Here is a 25,706-nt window from a genome sequence, read left to right as displayed (position 1 = left end):
CCAACCCTTTTTCTTCATAGCCCCGGGTGTCCTATGTATTGTCACCCCTCACTCTGCTGTTTAAATTAGACTGTGCATTCTTTGACACCATTCACATCTAAGGTTTTGTTTAAACAGTAACCTAGTTTGCTTCTTCTGGCCACAACAAACTAGGGAGGAAACTCAAGTGGTTAATTGGTTGGGCTTAAGACCACATAAGATATAAACAGAAAGCAATAAAAAAGGAGGAGTGAAAAATACAGTCATCTCACCTCAGAAGTACCACATTGTCTGACAAGAAGGCTCCAACAGTCATATCTGAAATTTTTTTAACATTGAGACAGTTACAAAGGAGGTATACAATTCAGTTCTTTCAAATTAGTTGCCAGACTACAGAGCATGTTCTTCTGACTTAGCCAGTTTGCCCCTTCAAATATCATTATGTCATATGTATTATAACTGGAGGATTAGGTCTGTGATGTTACTTCACCTCTGCTTCGTTGTTTGATTTTTATTAACATTACTATATTATTGTCTACTTTTTGGGTTATTTTAAGACTGCCATCCTGACTGAGCAGTTCCAAGAAATTCAAAACCTTGGTTAGATACTGAATCTTCAATTGCTGTAACTACCAAAATACTTGAATTAAGTAATCGCCTAGAATTTTTATCCGGAGCTTGTAGTAGCAGAAGAGAAAGGTAAAAAGCAGCTCAGCTTCATTGACCATCTGCAATGGCAGGGACCAGCAACCTGGAAACAACCTAGCTCTGCTATTTTCTAGGTCTATTTTCCCCATGCTCCTGCTGCCAGAGTAGCATACGTACCTGGATAACCATTGCTATCCATATCAACTCCCCCTGATATGGACTGGCCGAACATACGCAGCTTTGGGTTTATTGTTTGCCCAGACAGCTTCTGTAGTGGAAATAACACAAGTGAAATCAGTCAGTAACACACAGAATCCTCTAAAAAACCCCGCCAAACAATAGAAAATCTTCAAGCATGATTTTCATGGTCATTGGGTCTCTTCTCCATGGGCTGGAAGTGCCGCACACCTGCAGTCTCGCACTTCACTGATGCAGCCCTGAACAGGAAGGCTGTCAACTGCAGGAAGTCCTTCTGCTCTGGGCCAGTAGGAGGCCAGCATTGACTTGGATTAAAAAACACACCTGCATAACAATCCTCATGCAGACCCAAGCAAAGTAAAGAACACATCAAACAGATTTCTGCAGAGGGAGAAAATTTAACTGCACTCAAAAGATTAATTTTTGGGGGTTTTTTTTTGCATTACCTTAGTTTCTCTGAACAGAAGTTTCAAGAAGCATCTTAACAAAATTAATGATTAATTGAAACATAAAATTCCACACAACCATTTCTTTTCACAAAGGTTGCCAGCACACTCAAAGTCAAAATGATTAATTTTCATCCCACTTGGAAATTCCAGTTATGGAATATTTTCTGTCAGTTTGGAAGTTGTATCTCATTTCTGCCTCCCCAACTTCTAACACAGTTTTGTTTTCTAACTACTAACACAAAAACTTTCTCTAAATTCTTTGTACTGTAAATGCCTTTGTCTGAAGCAAATTAATATATCAAAATTTCCTTTTCTAAGAATGGAATCGGAACTCTCTCAGCCTTCATTCATTATGCTGGGCCACCAATGCAAGACCTGAACTCAAATCAACTTCTGATTGCAGAAGTTACGGACAGAGGAAACCTGTCCCATGAAGTAATTTCAAAGCTGTTGGTGGTGCTTCACAGCTTGGGACATGCAACCAACTTTTCCTGGCCCTCCCATAAAAGAATGTAATATTGGACAAAAAGTCAGGTAGGAAACTTACGGAAAAAATATAAGTTGAAGGGAAGAATGATATCCTGACAGTTAGTTTAATGGGAAACCAGTGATCCTACTCGTGGGTAGATAACACTGACAACTGGAATACTTGCATTACACTTGCTTTGCATTTTTAGGGGTCCCAGTTAGGGTGGTAAATCCCACCTGCAAACACCTCAGAACACATCTGTGGCTCTTACAGCCTAGAAGGCAAAGGTATAATGCTTTTAACAACCATGAATGAAAACAGCAGGGCATAAAGCCAATTAAGCTGCTTCTGCTAATAGCAGCCACTGAAGCTGCTGAAGGTACAAAGAACTACACGGATCAGCAATTTAAATGAAGACAACTGGGAAAGCGGCAGGGGGAAAGGCAGGACTGGGAGGGAAGAGCTAACAAAATGAAAGGGTGAAGATACACACCCTGCAGAGTACCCTCCCTCCACCTCTCACAGCTTATTTAAAAAAAAAATTCACAGCATTGAGATGGATCAGCAATATAGTAATAATATACAAAAAGTCTTTCACCTCTGGGTTCAAATTCAGGACAGGCAGGCAGAGAGCTGAAGCTGTTACACAGTTTTGGTTGCATGTAGGACATGAACTGGTGGTCTGCCCAGTGCCCTGCAGCAGACACTGGGAAATCACTTGCACAGAGATACTGCCTGTAAGTGGTGCCCTCTTGGCTGCCTCAGGACATAGAACAACCATAGGAATGGTATCAAGGGTCAACAACTGTACCCTGCCACCCTCTCGAGCTGGGTGTTTTCCCACTGACCAAATGGAGACACATGTGCTGTCTGCTGGCCTTGTTCCAGTGGGGAGGGAGAGATCACAAACAGGATGTTTTTCTTCCCACCCTGATGATCTGTCCTCCTTAAAAAATGTAACATTTTCCCATGAATGACCAAAAAAAAAACCCAAAACCCCCCCCATTCTTTTCAGCAAGAGCTTGAAAGCTCTAAGATTTTCAACAGCCAGAGAAGAACCTCCCAAACAGTGACTCTTGGCAAAAAATGGGCAGAATCCACCACATGCCACACATTAAGAATACTTGTAAAATGTACTAAAGAGTCACTTAACTTCCTTTTTTTCTTAAAAGGAGTGCATGCCACATACATGGTAAAAGGAAGAAGGACTAAACTTTTATGGTCTGTTAAAAGAATCTCCAATACAAGCACTAAACTCTTTAATTCTGCTTAAATTTATTTACTGTGAAGGATCCCACCCAGCAACAAAACAAAACCACCAGAACTTCAAACACAGAGGGAGGGAAGATTCTCCGAACAAAGAAATGTGCTAGAGAGAGGCTAGCGGACACATGTTGGGCATAAATTTATCATCTCTACTGCCTGGCTACAGCAGCTAAATTGTACTATGTCATCCCTGCACAATATGGTATAGCATATCCCAGACAAGGTTTGACTTCATAATAAGGGAGTCAGGGGAACGGCTCCCAAGAAAGGCCTTGTGATATACTGTCAGAATGCAAGAAGGTCAACAAGGTGGGTAAAGAGGCTTCTGTAAGGCACAAAAGAACACTTAGTATCTCTTCCTTCTTACAAAGTCTGCTTCTACAGGAAGAAAGTGCAAGCCCACAACTCCCCACAGGCCCCTCCATAATTTCTATGCTTAACCTCTCCAGGGTTTCCATTTCTGCTCTGCATCAGTACTATCTCTAAAAACTGACACTCAGCCCCTAAGACTTTGCTTCAAGAAGATACAGCTGACAGCTATAACAAAAGAAAGTGAAAAATACCTCCTGACTGACATAATTTTACCCTTCAGCATAGATACAGACAAACTCTGGGAGAAGCCACCTTCAAATCAAGACTGAGAAAAGGATGTTGAGTGATGACAAGGAACTTAGGAACTCCTAAGTATGGTTTATTTCTGCAGGCCTTGGGAAAGTGACTTCAGAAAGGTATCGTAAACGGTAGTGTCACATACCATAGAGTACTGAGGTATAATACCATTGGAATCGCCATGGTAAATGTACACTGCTCCTACGTAGTTATCCTCCTTAGGTGCTCCAATGGCAACATCTGTAAAACAGTACAGAATATAAACATTTCACAGTCCATCCCACTAATCCAACTTTTTCCCAGTTTTAGAATGCAGCTATCCATAGGAAAACAGTTCCCGATGACAAAGATGATCAGCAGCTCATGTGAACCTACATAGAAGGAACTTGTTTGATTTATTTAAGAGCTCATGTTAAGATAAACTTAAAACCCACAGAAACGTATATGAATTTGTACATGCATGTGGCTATGTTTCACAGAATCAGATTAATTGGAAACATGTGCTGTTATGAAAATGTGTGTTTATTAACCAGCAACCATACTCAAAAAGTTAATTTAGAAACCTTTCACGACAAAACCTCCAACCTATGGGAACATCAGCTTTGTGAACTAGGACAAGACTGGCAAAATATTTACTGCAGCACTACATTAAGGCTGGCTGAAAATCCAAGGCTTCACAAAGAGGCTGGGTATACTAAATGGATAGGCAAGAAGAGAAAAAGGCTGCTGGGGGTCCACTTTCAAAGTACATTTGATCCAATTCAACTGCAAACTCTTGTAGAAAGCATGATCCCACCTCCTGTTCTTCACTTCTAGTTGGATCTAGTGACTATGTGGCTACTAAAAATTAAGCTTTTCTCAACTGCTTCATACCCATGAACTGATTCAACTCCCTCTGCAGTCTCACCATCACAACTGACCTACAAGCAGCAGCAAGAACACACAAACGCATGTCCAAATAGAGAGGAACACTATGTCCACCATTGGTGAGGGCAACCTGTAACAGGGTTGAGTTAGGCTGAATGGGATACTGTGCCCAGAGTGGCCTGAAAGAAATAAATCCAGGCATACACTGACTAAGTTGGCCTTTGTTTAGAAGTCCTTAATCTGCACTGCCAGAAACCAGGGCAGAAAAGGTGCCAGCATCAAAACTTTGCACTCACCTATTGCTATCACAGCATGGGCCTCATGCTGAGAGGCCTGAGAAAGGAGTACAGGGAGAACAAAGAAGAGGAGAGAAATCAATAGAGTACGTTCTACCAGAAGTGAGAAGCTATTTCTTAATTACACTACATGATAAGAAATGAGACTATGTCAAAAAAACCAGAAAGGCTTGAAAACATAAGGAAATGGGAAAGAAGAAAGAAGTCAGACAGGTTTCTGTTTTCTCTGGGCTGTGGGTATCTTAAGCCTTTTATAAACCACATAGGAAAAGAAGAAAATACAACAGCATGGAAAGCAAAGCAATTAATGAGATTGAGGTGTGACCTGCATAGACATGGACTAAACCGACATCAAGAACAGACAGCTACAAAAGGCTTTAGCACACAAATCCTACATAAGCACATTCATTTATCCTTAGTTTGAACCCAGGTGCTGGTCAGATCTGGAGGAGCAATGGATGCCACGCAGCACTGAGCCATGCAAGACTGATGGTGTTGCATGGCACAGCTTTGCTGGCACTGACGGAGAAATGGTCATGAAGGAAATTACACTGACCTGGGAAGCCATCGTCATCAATGTCACCGAGGGTGGCTATGGTCTCCCCAAAGTGTGCATTATAAGCGCTGTCACCATCCAGGATGAGCTGCTCTTCCAGCACTCCCTAGCAAGCAAGAAATAAAACAGGGTCAGGGAAATGGTGCAATTCCCGGGCGAGGTAAGCCTTCCCCATGCAAGATGCCCTTGTGCTGTGGGAAGCACCCGGGGCAGAGTTGCAGCCTGCCTCTCTCCTGCATTGCACTCAGGTTACCTGGGGTCTATAAATCTAATTTATTTGGGTTTTAAACCTTCTGGGTTTTAGTTTTCAAGGGGACAGGGGAGAAAGGCAGAAAGAGTCCATGGCTGATATAACTAAAATGCTAAATTACCTAAACAGTAACTCAGAGATATAACTAAATGCAGTCACAGGGATTGGTGAACCCATGAAAGTTTCCAGATGCCTAAAACATAACAGCCCAGAGCTTGCTACTGGAAGATTACATCTGAGGAGTGAAATCCTCAGTCCAGACTTATTCAGCTAAACTCAGTGAGTTAAGGAGTATTTTCCCCTAAGCAAAGAACATTTGACAGTTGAATTTGAAAACATTTTGAGCATGGGACAAAAGGATTAAAACAAAGTTCCCAAAAAGCCTTCTGAAATTAAGAATAAGGAAAGAGATTTAATGAAATAAAGAGACAGAGAAAAGTTCAGAATTAAGTAGTTTTGTACTCCTATGCCGTGAGAAGCCTTATATGGCTCTGGTATTTCTTGCCCACCCACCTTCTGGTCAGATACATAAGCTTTAGCTTCTTGAGTCTTCCCTCAAGGGGAAAGGAATATTTCCACAAGAAAACAAAATTTAGTTACACAATCCAAGTCTGTACCCACCTCAAGGTTGTTTGGTTTTGGTTTTGCTTCCTTTGTGAATAAGAATAAACTACCCTCTGGAACATGTAATAAAATCTTTTACTCGGCTATGGGGAGTTGCTGACTTCAAGAAAATCCCACATAATGAAAATAAAACACAACAGAGAGGAGACAGGCAGGCCTGTATGTGTGACTAAATTCTTTGCAGTCCTCACAGGAAAGGGCAAAACATAAACATTTTAAAAGTAACATCACTGTGCATGCTTGTTTTATAATGCAGTTTTCTCTGATCCTCTGCAACAACCTGTTAAGTAATGGTGATTGCAGAATGAAAAAAAGTTTCAAATGTCCAAAACCCAAAATAAAATCCACAATCCTGCAAACCATTGCTCGTGCAAGTAATTCTTGGTGCAGGAGTACAAGAAACTCATACTAGCTTCTTGACTATTCTATAGAAGATAAAAATTAATTTGTGTATGCTCTCACTGTGAGCAGGAAATGTTGGCTATTATCTTTTTGGCATTCTGGACCCAATCCTGAGGACCCAGCAGCAACACTGCAACATAAAAGGTGAAACCTCCCATGGATAAAACTGAAAAAGTAAAGCTCGTTTAAAGGAGTGATAATAGAAAATAAAATTACACCAAAAGCATCTGTAAAGTCTCCTAAATGCTTGGACTTCTGGTGAATTTTAAGTCTAGCATAAACAAACTTAAAGCTCACAAATGAAGCCAAACAATTTAATTTTATTCAATAACAACTTCTCCTTTGAGACAGCAGCTTTGGGACCTGAATATTAAGTATTTAATAGTATGTTAAAAACTATTGTTTTCCTCTAAATACAACTTATCAATGGTCTTGGTTTGCCAATGCAAGGAAGTTCAGACTTTTCCAAGATTGTTGATAGGTCAGGTGAAATCCACTGGTACCAGCTGGTAAGAACTTCCCCTGAAGTCTAAATATGGGCCATAATACACAAGTAAAATTAATTCAATCTCTGGTTTCTCTTCCTTGATCCCCAGACACTTGTGTTCTAAATTGCGTTCTAGGTCTTAGTGACCACCTAAAACACAAAGGAAACTCAGTCAAAGCTACTGACTCTGAATTGGTTTGGGCAGCAATTTCACAAAAAGTCACAAATGTCACCAAGTTTCAACATAAAACCAGACACTTTCTCAGACCTCCTTGAAAGATTCAGAGATCTGTGATGAATGTGGGCCGGTGTCTGGGAAACCATACCAGATGAGTCTTCCTGTGACTTCATGCTCTGCCAGAGACATTCAGAGCCCCATTTATTTGAGACATCGAGTTTCACCATGCAGTGCTGGAACAATATAAGCGTTATCTTGCCTGAGATCCATGCCCTCATCCCTTACCAAGTCATCTCCTGTACATACTCACGTTTCCTCTGTTGATATAGACTGTGACTTGACCCTCATCTCTGATCTCAGAAAACATAGGTGCTCCAACCAGCAGGTCTGACAACCCATCAGAATTCAGATCAACTGCACATAAGGAGGAGCCAAAGTAAGAGCCCATCTGTAACCAAGTTGAGTCACAACAAAGTATTCAGTATCTGCCCACACTCAGGAGGAAATCATATAGGCGTGGCTTTTGTTTGTTTTGGTTATTCTTTTAATTTCACATGATGACTTGCTGCTTTATCACTCACAAGCACTCCTACAGAGAAAGCTTTGGGAATAATTCTGGCAGGAATTAAAACACTTTACTATAACAGTGCATCCTGGATGTTCTACCAACAGAAGTTATAACCTGGGTCATGCTTAAGTGAGACACTTAAAGAGCTTTCTCAGACTAGCTTTCTCTTGTCAAATGCTTAAAACTAGGAAGGGGTGAAATGAGTTTCCCAAACCAGACCCGGAAAGTGATTATTCACGCCCAGTGCCACAGATGTTCTGTGGATATCTTAAAGAAATAACGAAAGGAAAAAAGAAAAGTAGGCAAGAGGCAGGGTATCCATGAAAACAGGTATCTAAAATTGACTCTTGATTGTGGACTATCTTTCCTTGTTCTAATTGTATGTATTTGTATCAGTCACCGTCAAAGAGTACTAGCTGTGGGCCTTGATCATAACCTTTCCTCTCATGTACAGGCAGGTGAGTTGATAAAGAAACAAGACTTTCAATAAAAGTTTTTCAGCTGATACACAACAAACCTAAGCCACTTTTAATCTCCGCTTATTATAAGTGCTTAAAATTAGGAAATAAATTAATTTCATTCCATGGTTTTTTTTATATGGGTGAACATTTACTGCTAACCTCCTCCCAACCAGCATCCACATTACAAATTTCAAAAAACATTAGACGCAAGAAGGACATCAAAAGCAAGAATGATATTTCACCCTTATTTCATCCACTCCTGCCCAAGTAACACAAGGCATACTCTTTGAAACCAACTACAAACCATAGTCTCAAAATTAAAAGCAGCTTCCACAGGAAAATGGGAAAGATATCACTTCTTACTTGAAACTGAGAGCTGTTTTATCAAGCAGGAAACACTGAGGTTAAAGAAATCATTATTTAGGTTCAAAAAAACAAACCACATTTCTTGAATGCTTTTACATTCCTCACTGCAGATCTCTGACCTACTGCCTTCCATACCTCTAAGTTTACATGCATGAGCCACAGCTATTGGGTATGCTAGAAGATGGGCAGCAGCAACTCTATTCTGTGCAGTCCGTAAGATTTAAAAGTTGCTAAATATATCAGGTGGGGGTGAGTGAAGGACAGCCTTTCGGCTTGTTAATTCAGATTTTTGTGCTTGTGTGGGTCTAAGGTCAGACCTCAAACATCATTTGAATCCAGTTATTTTGTAGCAGAGGTTCCCTTGGGGATTTGTGTTTGTTTATTTTTTAATCCACTAAGGTTTTTAAAGAAATTTCTCATGGGTAAAGAACAAAAGTTATGAAAAGCATTTCACTATGAATTCAGGCAGTTTTCAGGGAAAGGATATTATTTACTTAACTGCAACATGGTATGTTTGCAGCATGGGTGAGTTCACAGTGCTGTAAGAACCTGAAGTTTGCATATTTAACATTTGTAACAAGGTCTTGCATTTTCTTTTTTCCTGTCTCCATTAGATTTCTTAGTTCAGCCTCTATCAATAAAAAAGGAAGAAAAAAACTGGCTTGCTGTTAACGTCTGTCTAACAAGAATGTCAGAATAATGAATTTCACACCACTGGGAAGGATGTACCATTTTGTGACAGCTCATTTCCAGGCAGTGCTCATTGCTGAACAGGTCAACCCCAAAAAACAAACAAACAACAAAAAAGGTGATTCAGCACAGCCTTCTCTTTAAAATAAAATTCTCATTTGGATTTTAGAAAATTTGTAGAAGATGCTAATGGGGATGAAGGAGATGACAGCCTAGAAGTACTTAAAGGATGTAAATACTTGATTAGTTAAGTTATATATAAGAGTAAAGCAATTAAATTGAAAAGGGAAAGTTTTTGGCTGAAACCTCGAAACTTCCTGATAGCTCTATTTACCAGAAGCACATCCTTAGGGACATTTAAAACTCAACAGGGAATGAAATGAACAGGATGCAATCAAACACAGCAGATGCCCTGGATGAACTGGGAGGTCTTTTCCTTTCAAGACATCTGTAATTCTGCTAGTATGGTAAAGTAAAATTTTGGAGAGGTCCTAAAATACAAGTAACACCACCCACCTACACATCCTTGCAGTTTTCCCCTATTCCAGGCAAGTTTTTAAAGACTGCAACTGTGTCTTGCTGGGAAAAAATAACAAAATACGATAACACTCCCAACTTCGGGTATTTCCAAGGGTGGCAGGTCTTCCTAGAGCCAGAAGTCACCAGTAATCTTTTTCTTCTGTACTTCCCCTCCTTCCAGAAGAACACAGACAACCCCAGATAAGGGGTATCATTTCCTCACTGAGTTATTCCCAAATAAGACGGTTTTTGTTGTTACCTATAGCTAGACATACTGTCCACTTTGTTTCACCTACAACACAGCACCAGCAAGCCCCCAGATGAAGAACACAAGCTGTTCCCCATTCAAATACAACACCACACTGGGGGAGCTGGATCTCACTAGCATGCACTAAATTTCATGGAGAGGGAGGGCAGTTCAGCTTTATGACAGCAGTCCTGAGAGCAGAATGCAGGACTGATTCCTGATTCATGGTAGGAAGAGTGAAATCATCATCTGTGGAGACACTGGAGCCGCTCCTCCACAAAATAGCATAACTGTCGTATCCCTTCTGTCGCAGCAGGACACAGAAAAAGAGGTTGGGGCTTTGTGTATTAAACTAAACTCCAAGTTACCAGCATCTCTCAGTAACTACTAATCTACTAAGAGGCAATCTCTGCATCTAGCCTCACCTGGAGCCCTATGTCCCACGTCTCAGAGTCACATAAGACTAAAGAGAATCGCTATTACACTTTCAAGTAAGACCTTCTAATTCAATCATGGGCATTGAGCAGACACTGCAGTCCTGACTGCTACTGAAGAAAGGGCATACAGCTGACCTGTACAATAGCTTCAGCTGTTTTGGGAGGATAAGAAGAAATAGGATTTGCTTGAAAACTTCTGAAGGACTGGAATGAAAATGATGCTCTGTGATGACTCTGCCATTATTTTGCCCCCTCTACCTCTTAACAGAAAACATACATATATAAATGCTCACCTTTTTTCCTGAAGCCTGAAAAATCTTTATTAGAGAGCCTGATCGTCTGTCTGTTCTAAAAATATAAACCTGAAAGGTGAAAAAAGAAAAATGTTAACCAATACTAATTATGAAGTACATAATGGTACAGCACTGGTGTTTTCTAAATAATATCTAAATCATGATCATGGCCATGGCTATTGCCAGGATCCAACTTCACAACCACTTTATTTTTTAGTCCTCTTTTAAAAGATGAAACAGAGTTCCCCATTGTGCTCATGAATCACAGGCTTCTTCTCATAACAAATGCTTGAATATTATCTTGTTGCCTACTTTTTTTCATACGCATGTGTGTATGTCCACATGTGTGCATTTAAAAGCACCTAGCAAAGCAACTTTCTAACTCTCAAACAAGTGGCATCTGCATACTGTCTGGAAATGAGCAGGGCAAAAAACTGAGAAGGTATAACCCTGTTCCCATTCCCTTATCTAGCGTTCCCTTCTCAAGGCCATGTGCCTGCATTACTGCACTGCAAACTTTGCGAGGCTTTAGCAAAGGTCACAGTAGAAATCCCAATCAGACCACCCAAGGCACTTCCACTGCTTATATCTGAAACAACCTGTAAATTAGAAAACTGTTTAAACATAGCCTACTCATTCCTCGTTTCCACAGAAGAAACTGTTTAATCAGGAACCTTTGGGGATGAAAGTGTTAATACAAGCTCAAGAACAGATCTTGTACCAAAATTTAGGATGCAAAATGCATGGCTTGTAGAAGGGGATTCCCTTCAACATAAAGGCTGGCTAAATCAGCCTTTGAGATTCCTTCAGCATTTGACAGGCTCCCTCCAAGCAGGTGCTCACAGAGTTTGCAGGACAGAAGATCCCTTACTTCCAAGGCTACACGGCGGAGCCAAGCACTTGACATTGTTGAACATGTGGTGAGTTACTAATAGGTGGTGAGACAGTTCAAAGCTGTTTCCAGCAAAGAACACAGCACAGATTTACTGGACAATCACTCTATATATAAGCAAATCCTAGCATTTGCAGTGGCAAGTTTAGCAGTGACAGCACATTGCCAACTGTCACAACTCCAAACCCAGTCTTAATAACGATGCTTTTGGTAACTTCAGAGAAATGACGAAGTCTCATTAAGAATCCTGCCTCTACCTTCAGTGAAAAAGTGTAACAATGCTAATCACTTTCTATCAAGGAAGTGGAAAGGATTAGCTTTTTAGAGGGTGTGGAAAGCATAACAGGACTGCTCATTGTAATGTTCTGTACTCAGCACTGCTTACCGCCACTTTGCCATTTGTTCCTGCTACCTACATCCCATGCTGAGGGAGAATAACGCGAACTCTTGCAACTAGAGCAGTAGTCTGTAAACTGCAGGGCCAGTTGCTTTTTCACGGATCTCATGTTAGCAGCTGGGGTTTTTTTCCTCTCTCCTCTCTCCTAATACAGAAATTAAATTTGTTCCACAGAGAAAACAGGTTGGAAGAAGGTGCATTGCAGCAGCCATAACAGAACACCTGGGATAAGGAAACTATGTCTTTCTCATGCATGTCCTCTCAGTAACAACTGCAGTGCTGCTATATCCTGTATGTCCTAGTCATGCCAGATCAGGTATAAATACCAAGTTCATCCTCTAATTTCATCCCATTTTCCCCACTCCCACTGCTACCCCCGGGACATGGTTACCATGAAAAATAATCTGCCTAAATAGAATATTGTTTCTGGTATTGAAGATGGTACTGAAGACCTCTCGCTCCTTGTTGTGATTCAGGTACAACTCATGTGACTACAGAGCAGGAGAGCCAGAGGGAGGAAGATGGAAGGGGGCTGCAGGACATCTCTGCTCAAGCAAATGATGGCAGCAGGTCCCGAAAGGGTTGGATTTTGAACAAAGAGGGGAAAAAAGCAGATCCTTTACATCCCTTCCCTCCCTCCCCTCACTCCCACTTTTCCACCTGCGGTTTAGAAGAGTTTAAGGGGTCACAGTGCTCACTCTTACCCAGTTTCCCCAATAGCAGCTCAGCATAGGAACACCAGGCATGCCTAACTCACCAGCCACTTCCAACTAGCCCTACACTTGCTTTCATCTTTGGGACATTGAGCATATATATGCCTACAGGAAAACCTTTTTTGTTTCTTTCCTTCTTAAGAGACTATCTCCAAGATTTCTAAGTACAGCTGGCAAAAACCTAGATTCTAATCCACAAAACCTCAGTGTATTAGGAAGTTTTAAAAATTACATCAACTAAGTATCTAATAAGTACCTTTTCATGCTATTAGATGTTACCTTGAAGCAAATACTGAAACAGTCAAATGTATGAAAAAAACAAGCAGAAGAAAAACTCTCTTTTCAAAGTTTTTTCATTTCTAGGAAAGCTTCAAGTAATATCCAAATATCACAAATCCTAAAAAAAAGCAGTATGAAAGAAACATTGTCTGGGTCTCACTAAAATGGGTATTGTAAGGATTGGATGGGAAAGAGAGGAGAGAGGGATGAGGGATTTGAGGCACCAGGAGGGACAGGTAAAGAAAATTTCAGGACTTCATCAAACTACCTCATCTCTCCCCTGCTCAGTTCTTCAAAATTACTATGTAGACAAAAAACTCTTGGCTTCTTATACATATTGAAACTGCATCGGTATTACGTTTTTTGCCCTGCTGAATCTGACCACATTATTGTTTGATAAAGAGACACACCTTTCCAATGCCTCCATCCTGGGGAGCTCCTCCTACAATGTCAGTGGTAGTCGGCTGAGAGAAATGACCTGCTGTCACTGCATATCCTGAGTGGGAGAGGAAATAAAAAATTAATAAATAACCATGAAAGGAAAGAGCCAGAGAAACAGGTCAGTCAGTTGGATCATGCTCATCGGGCTGCACATAGTGTTCAACAACTATTCTGCTCAGGATGCACCAATACTTTGCTCAAAAGCTCAGGGGAAGGGAAGAGACAGTACACCCTCCAGTGCTCTTGCAAAAGCTGAGAAGAAAGCTGTGTGTGTGAAGATGAGCAAAGGACATGCAGAGCTGGTAGTGGGACCAGTTTGCCAACGGCGAGTCAATAGAGGGAAGCAGTAGAACATGAACAACACACCCAGAGAAAGGAGACCACATCACCGCAGGGAAAATATCATGTCAAAGAGCAACAGTCGCACAAGGACCAGAGAGAAGTGTCCTCCTTTGCCTAAAGTCACTGCCCAGGAAGGCTTGGAAAATTACGCTCCTTTTTGATAGGGGGGAGAGCAGAGGACAGAAGGCAAAGAGGTCAGCGAAGTTAACGGCTTTAAAAGATTTTTGTCTAGGCAAGAAGAAAAATGGGAGATCAAAGAAAAAAGAATGTATTTGAAAGAAGATCAAAGGTTCAGTTTCATTTGATATATTAAAAAAATGTATAATAACATAATATATAAAGATGAGTAGAGTAGCTGTCCTTCTAAGGCTCTCTTGTATTTGCCTTGCTCTTCTGCCATAAATTGTGATGCTCTTGTCTATCAGTGGCAAAATCTATTTATGTCTGCAAATAGGTGAACAGACACCCTTCATTAGTAGCACCTTCCAAGTGGCATTTTTTTAAAGACTAAAGGGTAAGGGGAAAATGTGAGGACAGTGCCAGACTGTAGTCAAACAGTAACAAACTGTAAACAGTATCACTGCCTTCTAAGTCTCAACACTCTTAGGCACTGCAGATTAGGCAGAAACCTTTAAATTAAGTATTTTAGGGACATTATCTGGTTTTAGAGAAAGTAAAACCAATTGAGTTAACGATGTACCTATAGCCAAACCTTTCAAAACTTCGTTTTGTTGACAATGACACATTTAGTGTTATTTTTGTTGAAATAAATTTGTATCTGGAATACACATTCTGTAATTAGTTGTTGTATCCATTTTAAAGGCATGTGTAAGCATACAGGTAGTTTAACTAATGACACATAATTTACCTGTCACAGGGCAAAGGCAGAAAGGTTAAGAAGCCCACTACAATCCAATGTGCTGTTGAGTTCAAAAGCCTTTTCTATATCAGTCAGAAAGCTACAGCAAAGCTGGGGGTTTTTTTAAAACAAGGAAAGAAAAATGTAATATTCCATAGGCTTCTCTGCTTATATTTCTTTCCAGACAAGTAACACTTTGTCATAGTTTGAAATTGGCCCCCCCTTGAGAGCTGGGGGCTCAGAGGTGCCAGGGCAGTGTTCCCTGGAGAGCCAATCACCGTCCATCTTGTTCGCTTCTGCTCAAAATCATATATACACAGCATCAGAAGTTGCTGACAGTGTTTTTTCTGTTGGTGTCTGCTGCGTGTAGGTGGAGAAGATCAGGGGGTGGCTGGGCTCCTTCTTTCCCCCTCCGGGGGGGAAGGGGAGCCCTGCGGCCCCCCCAACTCTGCCTAGGCCAGAGTTAGAGACAGCATTTGGAGTGTGTGCTGTGAAGGAAGAGATTCACAGCACCTGAGGTAAGAGGGAGGAGGCCAGGCCCTCTTTCCCCCCCGAAGCTGCGGGATGCTTGGGACAGCATATAACTGGATTGAGCTGCCTGTGGCCAAGGCTTTTATTCCCCTCCACTGCATTGAGGCTGGTGGGGGGTGGATTTTAAGGCTCAGCATTAAAGCAGAGCCAAGTGGACGGGCTGCTGACGAAACAGCTCAGAGCCAGGGAAAGGAATCCCAGGTGAAATTGGAGACGGACCCAAGAGAGAGGCCCGGAGGATGTCTCTGCCATGATTTAAACGCAGGACAGCCGAAAACCCGGAGGAGGAATCAACATTCCAGGACGTGTACGCTGATAAGCTACACTACAGCAGCCTACGAACCGAGGTATGAGACTGAGAAAGACAGATCACACAGCAGACCGAGGAGAAAGAACTCAAAGCTACTTTCTTGGACTTCGTGAGGAGAAAGACTGCAACAAACAGCTGAAGGTTGGTTAGGGAGTGTTCAGGGGCCAAGAACACTCCCACGAGAGAAAGACTGCGTTACCCAGCAGCCTTGAAAGGCTCTTCCTGGACTAAAGTTAAAGGGAGGGGCTTAAAGGACTGATAGAAATGTAATATATATATATATAGTTGCCTTTAGTTTGTATAGTATTTATTTTTGTAAATAAATGTATATACTTCCCCTTCCCCCTATAGAAGCCTCTGGCCTGAAAGTTTTTCTCCGGTGTTGGGATGAATTGTGGGAAGGGGTGGGGGGAAGCCTGGAAATTGGATTCTGGATTTCTAATGTGGCTCAAACTCCCGCACACTTTAATTCAGATGTTCTTCCTTTCACGCTTTTCATAAAAATACTCTACATCACCATTAAAAAATCAGTATCAACTTTATAGCACCAAAGCCTTGAAATATGTTGTTGGACTATCTTCTTCTCACAGAGAGCACCTGAGAGCTGCTTACCAAGGTATGTGTACCGCCTGGCTATCACGGCATCATCATTCAGCTTGTAATATGTGTTGTCAGTGAGATTCAGTACTTTGACAGTTCCTGTCCAATAATATGATCCTGGTGCCCCCATGATGACCAGCTCCTAAAACAAGAAAAATGGAAGTGTGTGGGGGAAAGGATGGGAGGAAAAAATAACAACCAAAACGGGACAGAAATTCATGCTTTACACATTAATGGAGAAGGGACAGGATATTTACTTAAAACACCAATTAGAAGTCCATCTATAAAAATCTTCATTCTGTGTACAGATTCCTTCTTCCCAAAAATGGAGGTCACTGAATACACTCTAGAGACACATTGCCCTTTTATGGTCCACTTCTGCTGCAACAGAAGACCCTCCTCAGTTTTACTAACCATCAAACTTATCCTTGCTAACATAGGTGTCCCAAAAAACTCTCTATCTGTTGCCTTTCCCAAACATTCTTCAGAAGACTCAAAGATAGAAGCACTCCAGCCCACCCACATGCACCACTCAGCTACAAATCATGTCCCGATGCTGGCTTTTGATTTTGATTTTACAACTATGAAGCTAAAGAGATGCCATGTGCTCAACAAGCAGGGTGCACATTACGTTATAGTTGGAACATTTTGCTTGCGCTCTGGTCTTCGAGAGACAACCTGGCTATAGAATCATCACAGAATCATAAAATGGCTTGGGTTCATTACAGACAACCAGCATGATTTATCTTTTTAAAAGACTGTAGAAATCAGGCAAAGTTTGATCTAACATGAGTCAAAAGCTAAGGTACATTTGCACACAAGAGAAATTCAGAAAATGTTGCCCCAAAGCATCCAGCATCCTTGCAGGGAAACTTTATTCCTGCATGTGGTTTTAAATACCTCCAAAAAGAGACCAAATTAAGCCTGAAGAGCATTAAGCCTAGGTAAGTTCTCCATCCCCAAAGACACATGGACAGTTGCTTTGCCTCACATCTCCATTCAGTGTAAAGCCACGGGTGGACTCCATCCTTGTGGGAAAATGCTACCACATCCAGGTCCCCTTCGGGTGACCAGTTCTAGCTGGAGGGGAAATGTTAAACAAGGGATTCTCCTGCAGGGATAGGACTGCAAACCCAACTAAAGAGCAGGATGTGCTTTGAAATAGCTTTTTCCTTGTAAGGGGCCATGCCCATGAGGTCAAGGGATTGTTTACTGATGGGAACAACTACCATCCACAGCACTGAATATATGGCAAGGGACTGCCTGTTTGACCCAAAAAGCCATTTATCTGCATTTCCTGCCGCCATCAGGCTGAAGCAATAAAAGTTCAAAGATATCTTTTGAACTAGGGTAGCAAAGGAGGATTTAAGCATGGGAACAGAAACAGGATGGACAGAGCAGACAAGCCAGGAAACAGCTGCTGCTAGCTGAACATCCAATTACCAGATAGTGCCCCTGTGGCAACATTGCCTGCCATCCCAGTTTACTGAAATGGAAGAAGGAGATTTCTGAGAGAGAAGACCTTTATTCTGTTTGTATCAGCCTGGACAATACATTCCACAAATCAGTGCATATATAATCAGGAGTGAGTGTAGGCTCTTAACAAAAATCTAAAAAAACCCAAAAACAAAAACCAAAACCAAAAAAAAAAGCAAAAAAAATTGTAATCCTGAAACATCAACCAAAAAAATCATGCATACATAAGGGAACAAATTCATCCTTGACATAACTAAAACATGGCTGATAGACTTCTGTCCAGGAAAGAATATGGTCAGGTATTTAGAACAGCTGTGGACCATATATTTGACCATGCTGGTTTTTCTCCACCTTTTTGCAACAAGGAACTGTAGTAGAACTGAAAAAAAAAGTGTTTATCTTCCGTATGTATGCACATTATATTTACCCACACATACACATACATAAACAGCGATTCAGGGAAGACTGTTGTACATCATCACCTACAATAAAGAGTTAACAATAGACACAGAAATAGTTCCATGCAAGTTTTGGGATGTACACAATAAGAACATTCTCAGAGTCAAATCATTCATTCTTGTCCACAGGCCTTGAGAGACATACACATAGTGTATGAACCACTGGGCAAGATGCAGATGCCTGGGAAGCCAGACAAGGCAGGAGGGTGTTTGGTGGCAGGAAGGGACCATGCTCAGCACTCAGCCCGCTGTCCAAGCCATGCTCAGGGGTCTCCCCCCAGGGCATGCAGTAGAAGAGCTTCTCGTCAACCCCTACCCTTGCATGCATGCACCTCTGCTCACCTCGGTGAAGAAGCCTGCGATCCCTGCCTGGCATGAACCGTGCTCCTCCCCATATTTCTTCTTGTACTCTGGATGGGAGAAGGGAAGAAAACAAACTGTGGTCATCCCTGGCACAGCACACACTCTCCACCTGAGCCATCTGCCTCACTACACACACAGCCTGGAGAGACACCAGCATGCAGGGCTCCCAGGTTTTATTAGTGGATCTGCCACCAACATGCACCATGCGGCACACTCACCCACATCGGCAGGCAAAGCAAGGGCCAACCGGAGAGATAGCCTGAGTGCTGCCTAGGGAGATGCTAAACAGGCAGTTTCACAGCAGCACGAGAACAGCAGCAGCATCGCCCCAGTAAAGGTGTATCAGAAGAGGCTTCCATCTGTGGCAGACAGATCTGCCAGCTGGAAAGGGGGTAGCAAAAGGTGATACACATGTCTGTGTGTGACTGACCCTGCACTAGGAGGTTTAACCCACAGGCCCATTACTACCTCAGAGAAATAAAGTGATCTTCCCCCACAATGACAGTCACCAAAGCCCCAAGAAACATTTCTGGTGGAGGAGTTTCAAGTCTGGTGGTTTCAGGACACCAGCCCCAGGAAGAAGACAGCGAGTGAGGAAAGGGCACTGTGCTTCTACATGATCAAACAACAGTCTCATTTGCCGGATGCTCAGATCTGCTATTTTTCATGGCCACTTGCTCAAAGCTCCCAGTTCACAGGGAACCCACCAGCATCCTATAGGTTTTGTTTCTGTATTTTACATAGCAATTGTTTACCCTGCCAAACCTGAGGAAGGTTTTTATCTTTTTGATGAAGAGAAAAAAATTATTTTCAGAAATACATTAAATTCAGGGCAAGGAGGAGGAGAAAAGAGGAAAAAAAGAAAATCACTTTTTGCCCTGCCTTAATCCAAACATTTTCAGCTTAGGAGCATTTGAAACTTAGAGCCGGATCAGAACCTTTGGAGTTTTTTTCCAGAGCATTATTTTCCAATATCTACCATAATATTACCACTTCCTGCGTATTACAATCATTAAAAAAAAAATTACCATATAATGTGATAATGTGAAACTTTTTTATATTTCTTATTTTAAAAACCCCATTAAAACTCACTGCTAAATGATAAAAATTTTAATGAAATCAATAAGCAAATTGCCTCCTTGGAATCAAGCAAGTTCCTTTGAGTTGAATTTTATCTTATTGAAGATCAAAAAGAATTAATTATAAGAACTGCTATGTTCTTAGAGAATTTTTTCAAAACATTGTATGTAGACATACATACACACATCCCCATTCTCCCTTTAATATTATATATAGTCTCTTCCTAATACCATATGTTCAGATTTTCAGAAATTTGCTGAGGTCATACCAGTTGCACAGGGTGAGGTTCAGTTGGAGAGACCATGCAGAACAGAGACTGGATCCACAAATTACAATCCAAATGCCTAATGCCCTTGGCCAAGGCAGGGTCCTGCCAAAGCAGATGTGTGTCTCAGCAGACCAGGAAGGTCAGAACACAGCTGGGTTTCGGGGCAGGAATGCACGATAACAATTCCACTTAGACTTGAAGCCCATATTTGCCCATAGCTATTCAGAAACTGCTAGGGCTTTGAATAGCTAGCTCTCCACATACAGTCTCTCATAGAGCCACTCAGTCCTTGCCTGGGGAAAAAATATTTTTTTATTGATGTGAACATTTTTTTAATTCAGAAAGCCGAGGAGAGGAGCTTTATTCCTCTAGGATTTCCTGAAAAATAATTCTGTGCATGTCCTAAAGGCCCTGCCTTTCCTACAGCAGGATTCCCACTCCTACACAGAAATGCAATGAGGCAGGTCAAGGCCCATTTGGAATTAAATCTGATGAAGAATGTCAAGGATAACAAGAAAGGTTTCTTCAAACACATCAACAACAAAAGGATACTAAGGGAAATGTGAGCCTACTACTGTATGAAAAGAGGGACCCTTGCAACAGAGGTTGCAGAGAACGTTGAAATACTGAATGCCTTCTCAGCTGCCTATTTGGAAGACTGGGGTGACATTTGCTTTCTTCCATTACTCAAGCCTTTTTTGCTTCAGTCTTCACTACCAAGGACAGTGACATTTTACAAGTAGAAGCGCAGAGTCCCAAACACCTCAGACATCGGGTCTGTTTGAGAATTTAAACCTCTATTGACACAGAGACGAGATCAGGACCACATTTTGGGGGGGATCAAGACAGATGCAGTCCACCCCAGGGAGCCAGCAGCCCAGTATGGGCAGACACTGGGCTCCTGGATTCCAGCCTAACCCTTTCAGCACAAAACCACTCCTCCTTGTCAGCCCACCTAACTCCCATCTGCAGTGGCATATGCCTACCTCCACACTCAAGCAGGGTTGCTTTCCACCCATGCACCCATGAACACAGCCAAGAGTAGACACCCATCCTGGACAGTCATGTCTCAGCATCACAGACTTCTGTCTCCTCCTGAGGGCCAGTCTGCCTCTCATAAGCAATGGATAAACCCAAAATGGATGAAAACGAAGATTGCTTCTACCTCCCCTCCACTTCAGCGCATAGTACTGATACCTGTCACTCGTACGGCACAGCCATCTATCCAACAATCCATGAAGTGAAGCAATCAACTAGACGGAAATTGTGCAGTTATTGTATCAGCTCACAGCTTTTGCACACCTGAACAGCAACGTTTGCATGAGGTTTAGATTCATTATTTTCCAGGTAGCCCCAGGCAATAACTGCTGTCATGGACAGATTTTTTTTTCTACACTTCTTTATTGTTCTTTCTTGTCTACTGCAAACTGCTGTGCACCACTGATTACAGAGACTGCAAGCCACTAAACCGCTGCAGCAACAGCTGATAGCAAAGCAGTAAGTTTGGAGGAGGTTGCTGCCTGTGCAACTTTGAAGATGTGCCATGAAGAGAAGAAGATGGTAGTGGTTTGTAGCCGGGATGATCTCAAGTTACAAGAGAAGTGAGGCTGAGGAACGAGTAATTGAATAAAACAATGCATAAACAAAAGGAATAAGCTTTGATGTGTGTTGTTGTTTAATTCTGAAGGCCAATGCTCGTCAACTTCTCTGAACAAACCTCTTTGCAAGTCTCTAAGACTTTGATGCGATAATATAGGTTAAGCTCCAGAGTGCAATAAAATCCTGTATCTACCATCCTCACAGATGTAAACTATAATTTGCACTGAAAGCTTTTTCACTCCTATCTTAGTGTTTCACTACTCTACGAAGAAACAGTAATAACCTGTCTGACGTAGCATTGTGATACTGAATTTCCACCACAAAGCAGGGATGTTTTGATGGTTCCTAGAAAATCAAAAGTGGTTTGGACTCTGTGGGAGAACTTATCCCTTTGGAAGCAAGGCATGTGAGCATGTGCTGTTGCCCTTATTTACTAACCAGAGACCATCAGACTTTCCCACTGCCACCACTAATTCTCACCACAGAGGAGGAAGAAAGCACTCCAGCTCTCCCCATTAGCTGGACTGTCTCTCACAGTACACACAGTTACCCTTCTTTGCAAACTGAATGCATTGGGGGAATGAAGAGGCAGCTTCCTTTTTTGGAAAGCCATTAAAACTATGGGAAAAATGACAAATTGAAAGCATTGACTGGAAAACTGTGGCTCCATATGTCAGCTATATCACAATGTCAGCTATATCCAGCTCATCTAAACCAGATTAGTTCCTACTGAGAGAGATTGCATTTAACTATTAGGCATGCTGTTGATCTCATTTTTTTCTAAATTGCTTCCAGACTTCTGTCAATCCTTTCAGGGAAGGCAGACAAGAATAAGATGGACTGAGACTACTATGTTGTTGCACCACTACCATCTAGTTAGATAATTTCCATTTCCTCCATGAATGGAGACTGATATGCACCCAGCTGGCCTGTACCCTCTGCCAGTTCAGGCTTATTGCCTTAGCGGCACTAACAACAGGGCTTCTGGAAGTGAGCATGCTACAGTCTACACCTATTTGCACATGGCAAGACACTGGAATCTCATCAAGCAAAGGCACGTGTCCCAGTGCAGGGTTTGCAGCCATGGGTCTGGTAGCCTCCCAGCAATGGCCGCAGAGGCTCTCAGTGTAGAAGCACTTCAAACTTGATGCTTTGGGCTGTCAGTGGAGGAAAATTTCTTCTGCTCCTTCCAGGAAATGAAGGAAAAAAGTTACAAGGATGACTGCAAACTTATTTCACAGCAAACCTTAAACAATGAACTGTGTGACATACCACAGTTATCTCTCTCTTTGAGCTTGTTTTATAGAAATTTAAAGATTCAGGAGGAAACAAATGCAGACAATCCTCATGACAACTGTGATTTCATGTCTGACGGGGTGAAGGAGGTGGGAAATCATTCCCAAACTTTCAATTTTCACTTTAGCATGCAGTGAAATTAAGCCAGCATCTTACTGCACCAACCCTGCCAACTTTCCACTGGCTGCTCTGCACATAATAGGCCCACACATTTCTATTTTCTAGCAATTCCTGGCAAATATCCTGTCTGATTAACAGCAGTTTTACTCCAAAGACATGACGCACAGATAAACACAAGCCATTTGTCTCTTCCAGAAACCACCTCCCTGTCACGGCTCCAGGAAAGACAAGTTTAAGGCAGTGCAGGAGCAGTGACACAGGCTTGGAGGGAGCCCCAGCAGCATCCTCATGTGTGTATATGAACCATAAAGTTGATATTGGATGATTTGCAGTGTATGACCTCAGCGTGAGGCCTTATCCTGATTTTGCTGACAGTAACAAGGAGGGCAGGGGGACAGGGAAGTACAAATACAGTAGGATGGTGCTCACAACAGAAAGGCTTATAAAGCTTATTTGTTCTCTGCTGCCCAGCAGTTGGCGTGGCTGGGCAAAGATCCTCAAAACTTCTCATATATCAAATAATGACCAATTTCAGGGGTGGGAAATGCTCAATGCACAAGTGCATGCCATCTTCAGAAGGTGTGTGGATTTGCAATGTCAGATCCCCAGGTAAAGCCCAGAGGGAGGTAAGGAGTCACCTCAGAAGAAAGAGTGGGTATGAAGAGGACAGAGTTCTGTCACAGAGCTGGCTTCACAGGCCACCCAGCTAGGACACGGGGACTCGCCAGCAGCAGAGAAACTTTCCAGGACATCCTCTGCCTTATCCCTCTCCCACATATTATTGTCAGCAGCAAGCGTGCTGCTGGCTGTTGCCAACTTTGGACAGGAGGGTAAACGGATAAAAGCAAATAAGTAAATAAAATCAGAGTTCTTGTCCACAAGAAGAACATCTTGTCCTCCAAACACCCATGCTTCCTCAAGCTGCTACAATCAAGAAGTGAAAGATGATGCCCAGGACAGAAAGGAGAAAGCAAGTGGGTGCTTTCCCCAAAATGTTTCTTTCAAGGCCAAGAAATCTTACGAGATAGCCTATCTTCTACCTAACAATACACTCATGCATCTAGTTTTGTTAATTACTCTTGGCCAAGAAGACACTGCCTCCTGAAGTCTTTAAAAAAGGAAACACGATACAAGAGTCTCACATGCACCAGAGAGGGGGAAATTAAAATGCTGCCACATGGGATTTGAAGCAGAACCAAGAGGTGCAGCCATGGCTCAGAGCTGGAGCCCTCCCTCTGCATCTATCTCACACCCAGACCTTTGGAGGATCCAAACAGGGACCTTATAGCACCCAAAACACAGCAGTGATTTAGTATAAACTGTTGCAGAAGTACCCCAAAGTGAGCAAAGCAAGCCTTCCCCCTGCCCTGTCTTCTAATCCCCTGACAAATCATAGTGCAAAAATTAAAGTGTTTCTATATGATAGGCAAATTGGTTCATGATTGCAATGTAATTCGGAATTTTTACTCTGTGCCACAGTGAAGCATTAGAGGCCAAGCTCAGATCAATATCTTCTCATTATTTACGTTAGGAGAGAGTTGCTGTCTCAAAAACACAGTTCAGAAACTTATTATTCCTCCAGTAAAGTGCAACCATGCACTTTACCACTCACAGGGTCCGTTCAGTCATTGTGCTACTCTCCCAACTTCATCCAAAATCCAACTGCCACTGGGCAGCCACACATTACCAAAAAAAAAAAAAAAAAAAAAAAAGAAAAATATCAATAGTAGTGAGTTACTGTAGCAGTTAGTGTAGCAAGGAAGGTAAGCCCCACTCCCGGCCCCATAATCCTTACCTTCATAGCAGGGCAAGAGCCTTCTCCCATTGGACTGCAAGTTGGGAGGAATGATGTTGCAGAAGCCATGGGGCAAGATGTACTCTGTCTCATAGTAGATGTTTTTCCAGCGGTGTGCACATGCCTGAATAGATCATATCACGCGGATTATTAGCCCACAGTCATAGGAGAGCCCTCTGACCAAGGCAGAGCACACATGAACAGGACCACTGAGCACCACCTCTGCCCCACAACCCTATTGTGTTCTCCTTACATCATACTCTTTCTACATAAAGTATCTTCTGACAGTTATCTTCTGCAGCTCATGACTCTACCTGACCTGGCAGCTCAGATCTCAGTATTCAGATGTGCATGACGAGGAAAACAAGATGGCTCAGAGCATATCAGAGCTCATGCTGGAGATTCCAGGATCTCTTATTGTGCATGAATCCTCACAGACAGCAAAGCTTTTCTACCTAAAGATGTACTAACAGAACCTAGTCAAGCCACATAAAAGTGAAAAACAGGAATAAAGACATAGAGAATACTTAGAAAGTTACTAAGACCATATTAGAAACTTATCCCACCAGAGGATGCATGTGTGAGTCAAAGTTTTTTTCCTAGCAGGAAAGGCAGCTCTGTTTCTGGTGACAGATGTGCTGAGCTTTGCTTACTGGTAATGAATTTAAGTAAAAATGCCAGAGATTTTGCAGCAACAAGTGTGGCAACATTAACCAAGGTGCAGATGAGTTGCACAGGTTGAAGTGCCTTTCCCTTCACAGTTAAGAATGAAACCATCCTGAAAAACCAGACTCATCAGCACATTTGCTCAGTACAACTGCCATGCACAGGCACACATGCAAGCAATGTAGAGCCTGGTTCACAACTTCCCACAACTCATTTGCTCCAAAAGTTAACACTGCACTGCTGCCAGACAAACCACAAGTTGCCTTGTGCTCAGGGTTAACTTGGAATAAAAGGAAAGAAAATGTAAAACAGCAAGGGCTTTGAACTTGAGCACATGCCAGGCCATATCTCCAGCTGGTATA

General features: G+C 42.1%; 1 protein-coding gene across 1 annotated transcript in view; it reads right to left on the bottom strand.

Moving 5' to 3' along the window:
- ITGA9 (integrin subunit alpha 9) overlaps window positions 1-25,706 on the bottom strand; it is a 215,333-nt gene that overhangs the window by 174,964 nt on the left and 14,663 nt on the right. The window contains exons 4-13 of the mRNA XM_027655964.1: window positions 24,679-24,802; window positions 18,500-18,567; window positions 16,236-16,365; window positions 13,551-13,636; window positions 10,860-10,928; window positions 7,589-7,726; window positions 5,338-5,443; window positions 3,764-3,858; window positions 805-895; window positions 252-297 (exon numbers count right to left, since the gene is read on the bottom strand). Coding sequence (XP_027511765.1) covers window positions 252-297; window positions 805-895; window positions 3,764-3,858; window positions 5,338-5,443; window positions 7,589-7,726; window positions 10,860-10,928; window positions 13,551-13,636; window positions 16,236-16,365; window positions 18,500-18,567; window positions 24,679-24,802 — 953 coding nt within the window. The remainder of the gene's footprint in view (window positions 1-251; window positions 298-804; window positions 896-3,763; window positions 3,859-5,337; window positions 5,444-7,588; window positions 7,727-10,859; window positions 10,929-13,550; window positions 13,637-16,235; window positions 16,366-18,499; window positions 18,568-24,678; window positions 24,803-25,706) is intronic.

The sequence above is a fragment of the Corapipo altera genome, unplaced genomic scaffold, assembly GCF_003945725.1.
Source record: "Corapipo altera isolate COAL_440 unplaced genomic scaffold, ASM394572v1 59, whole genome shotgun sequence".
Taxonomy (NCBI): domain Eukaryota; kingdom Metazoa; phylum Chordata; class Aves; order Passeriformes; family Pipridae; genus Corapipo; species Corapipo altera.
Note: the sequence above shows the minus strand (reverse complement) of the source record. Positions and strands in the feature narration are given on the sequence as shown.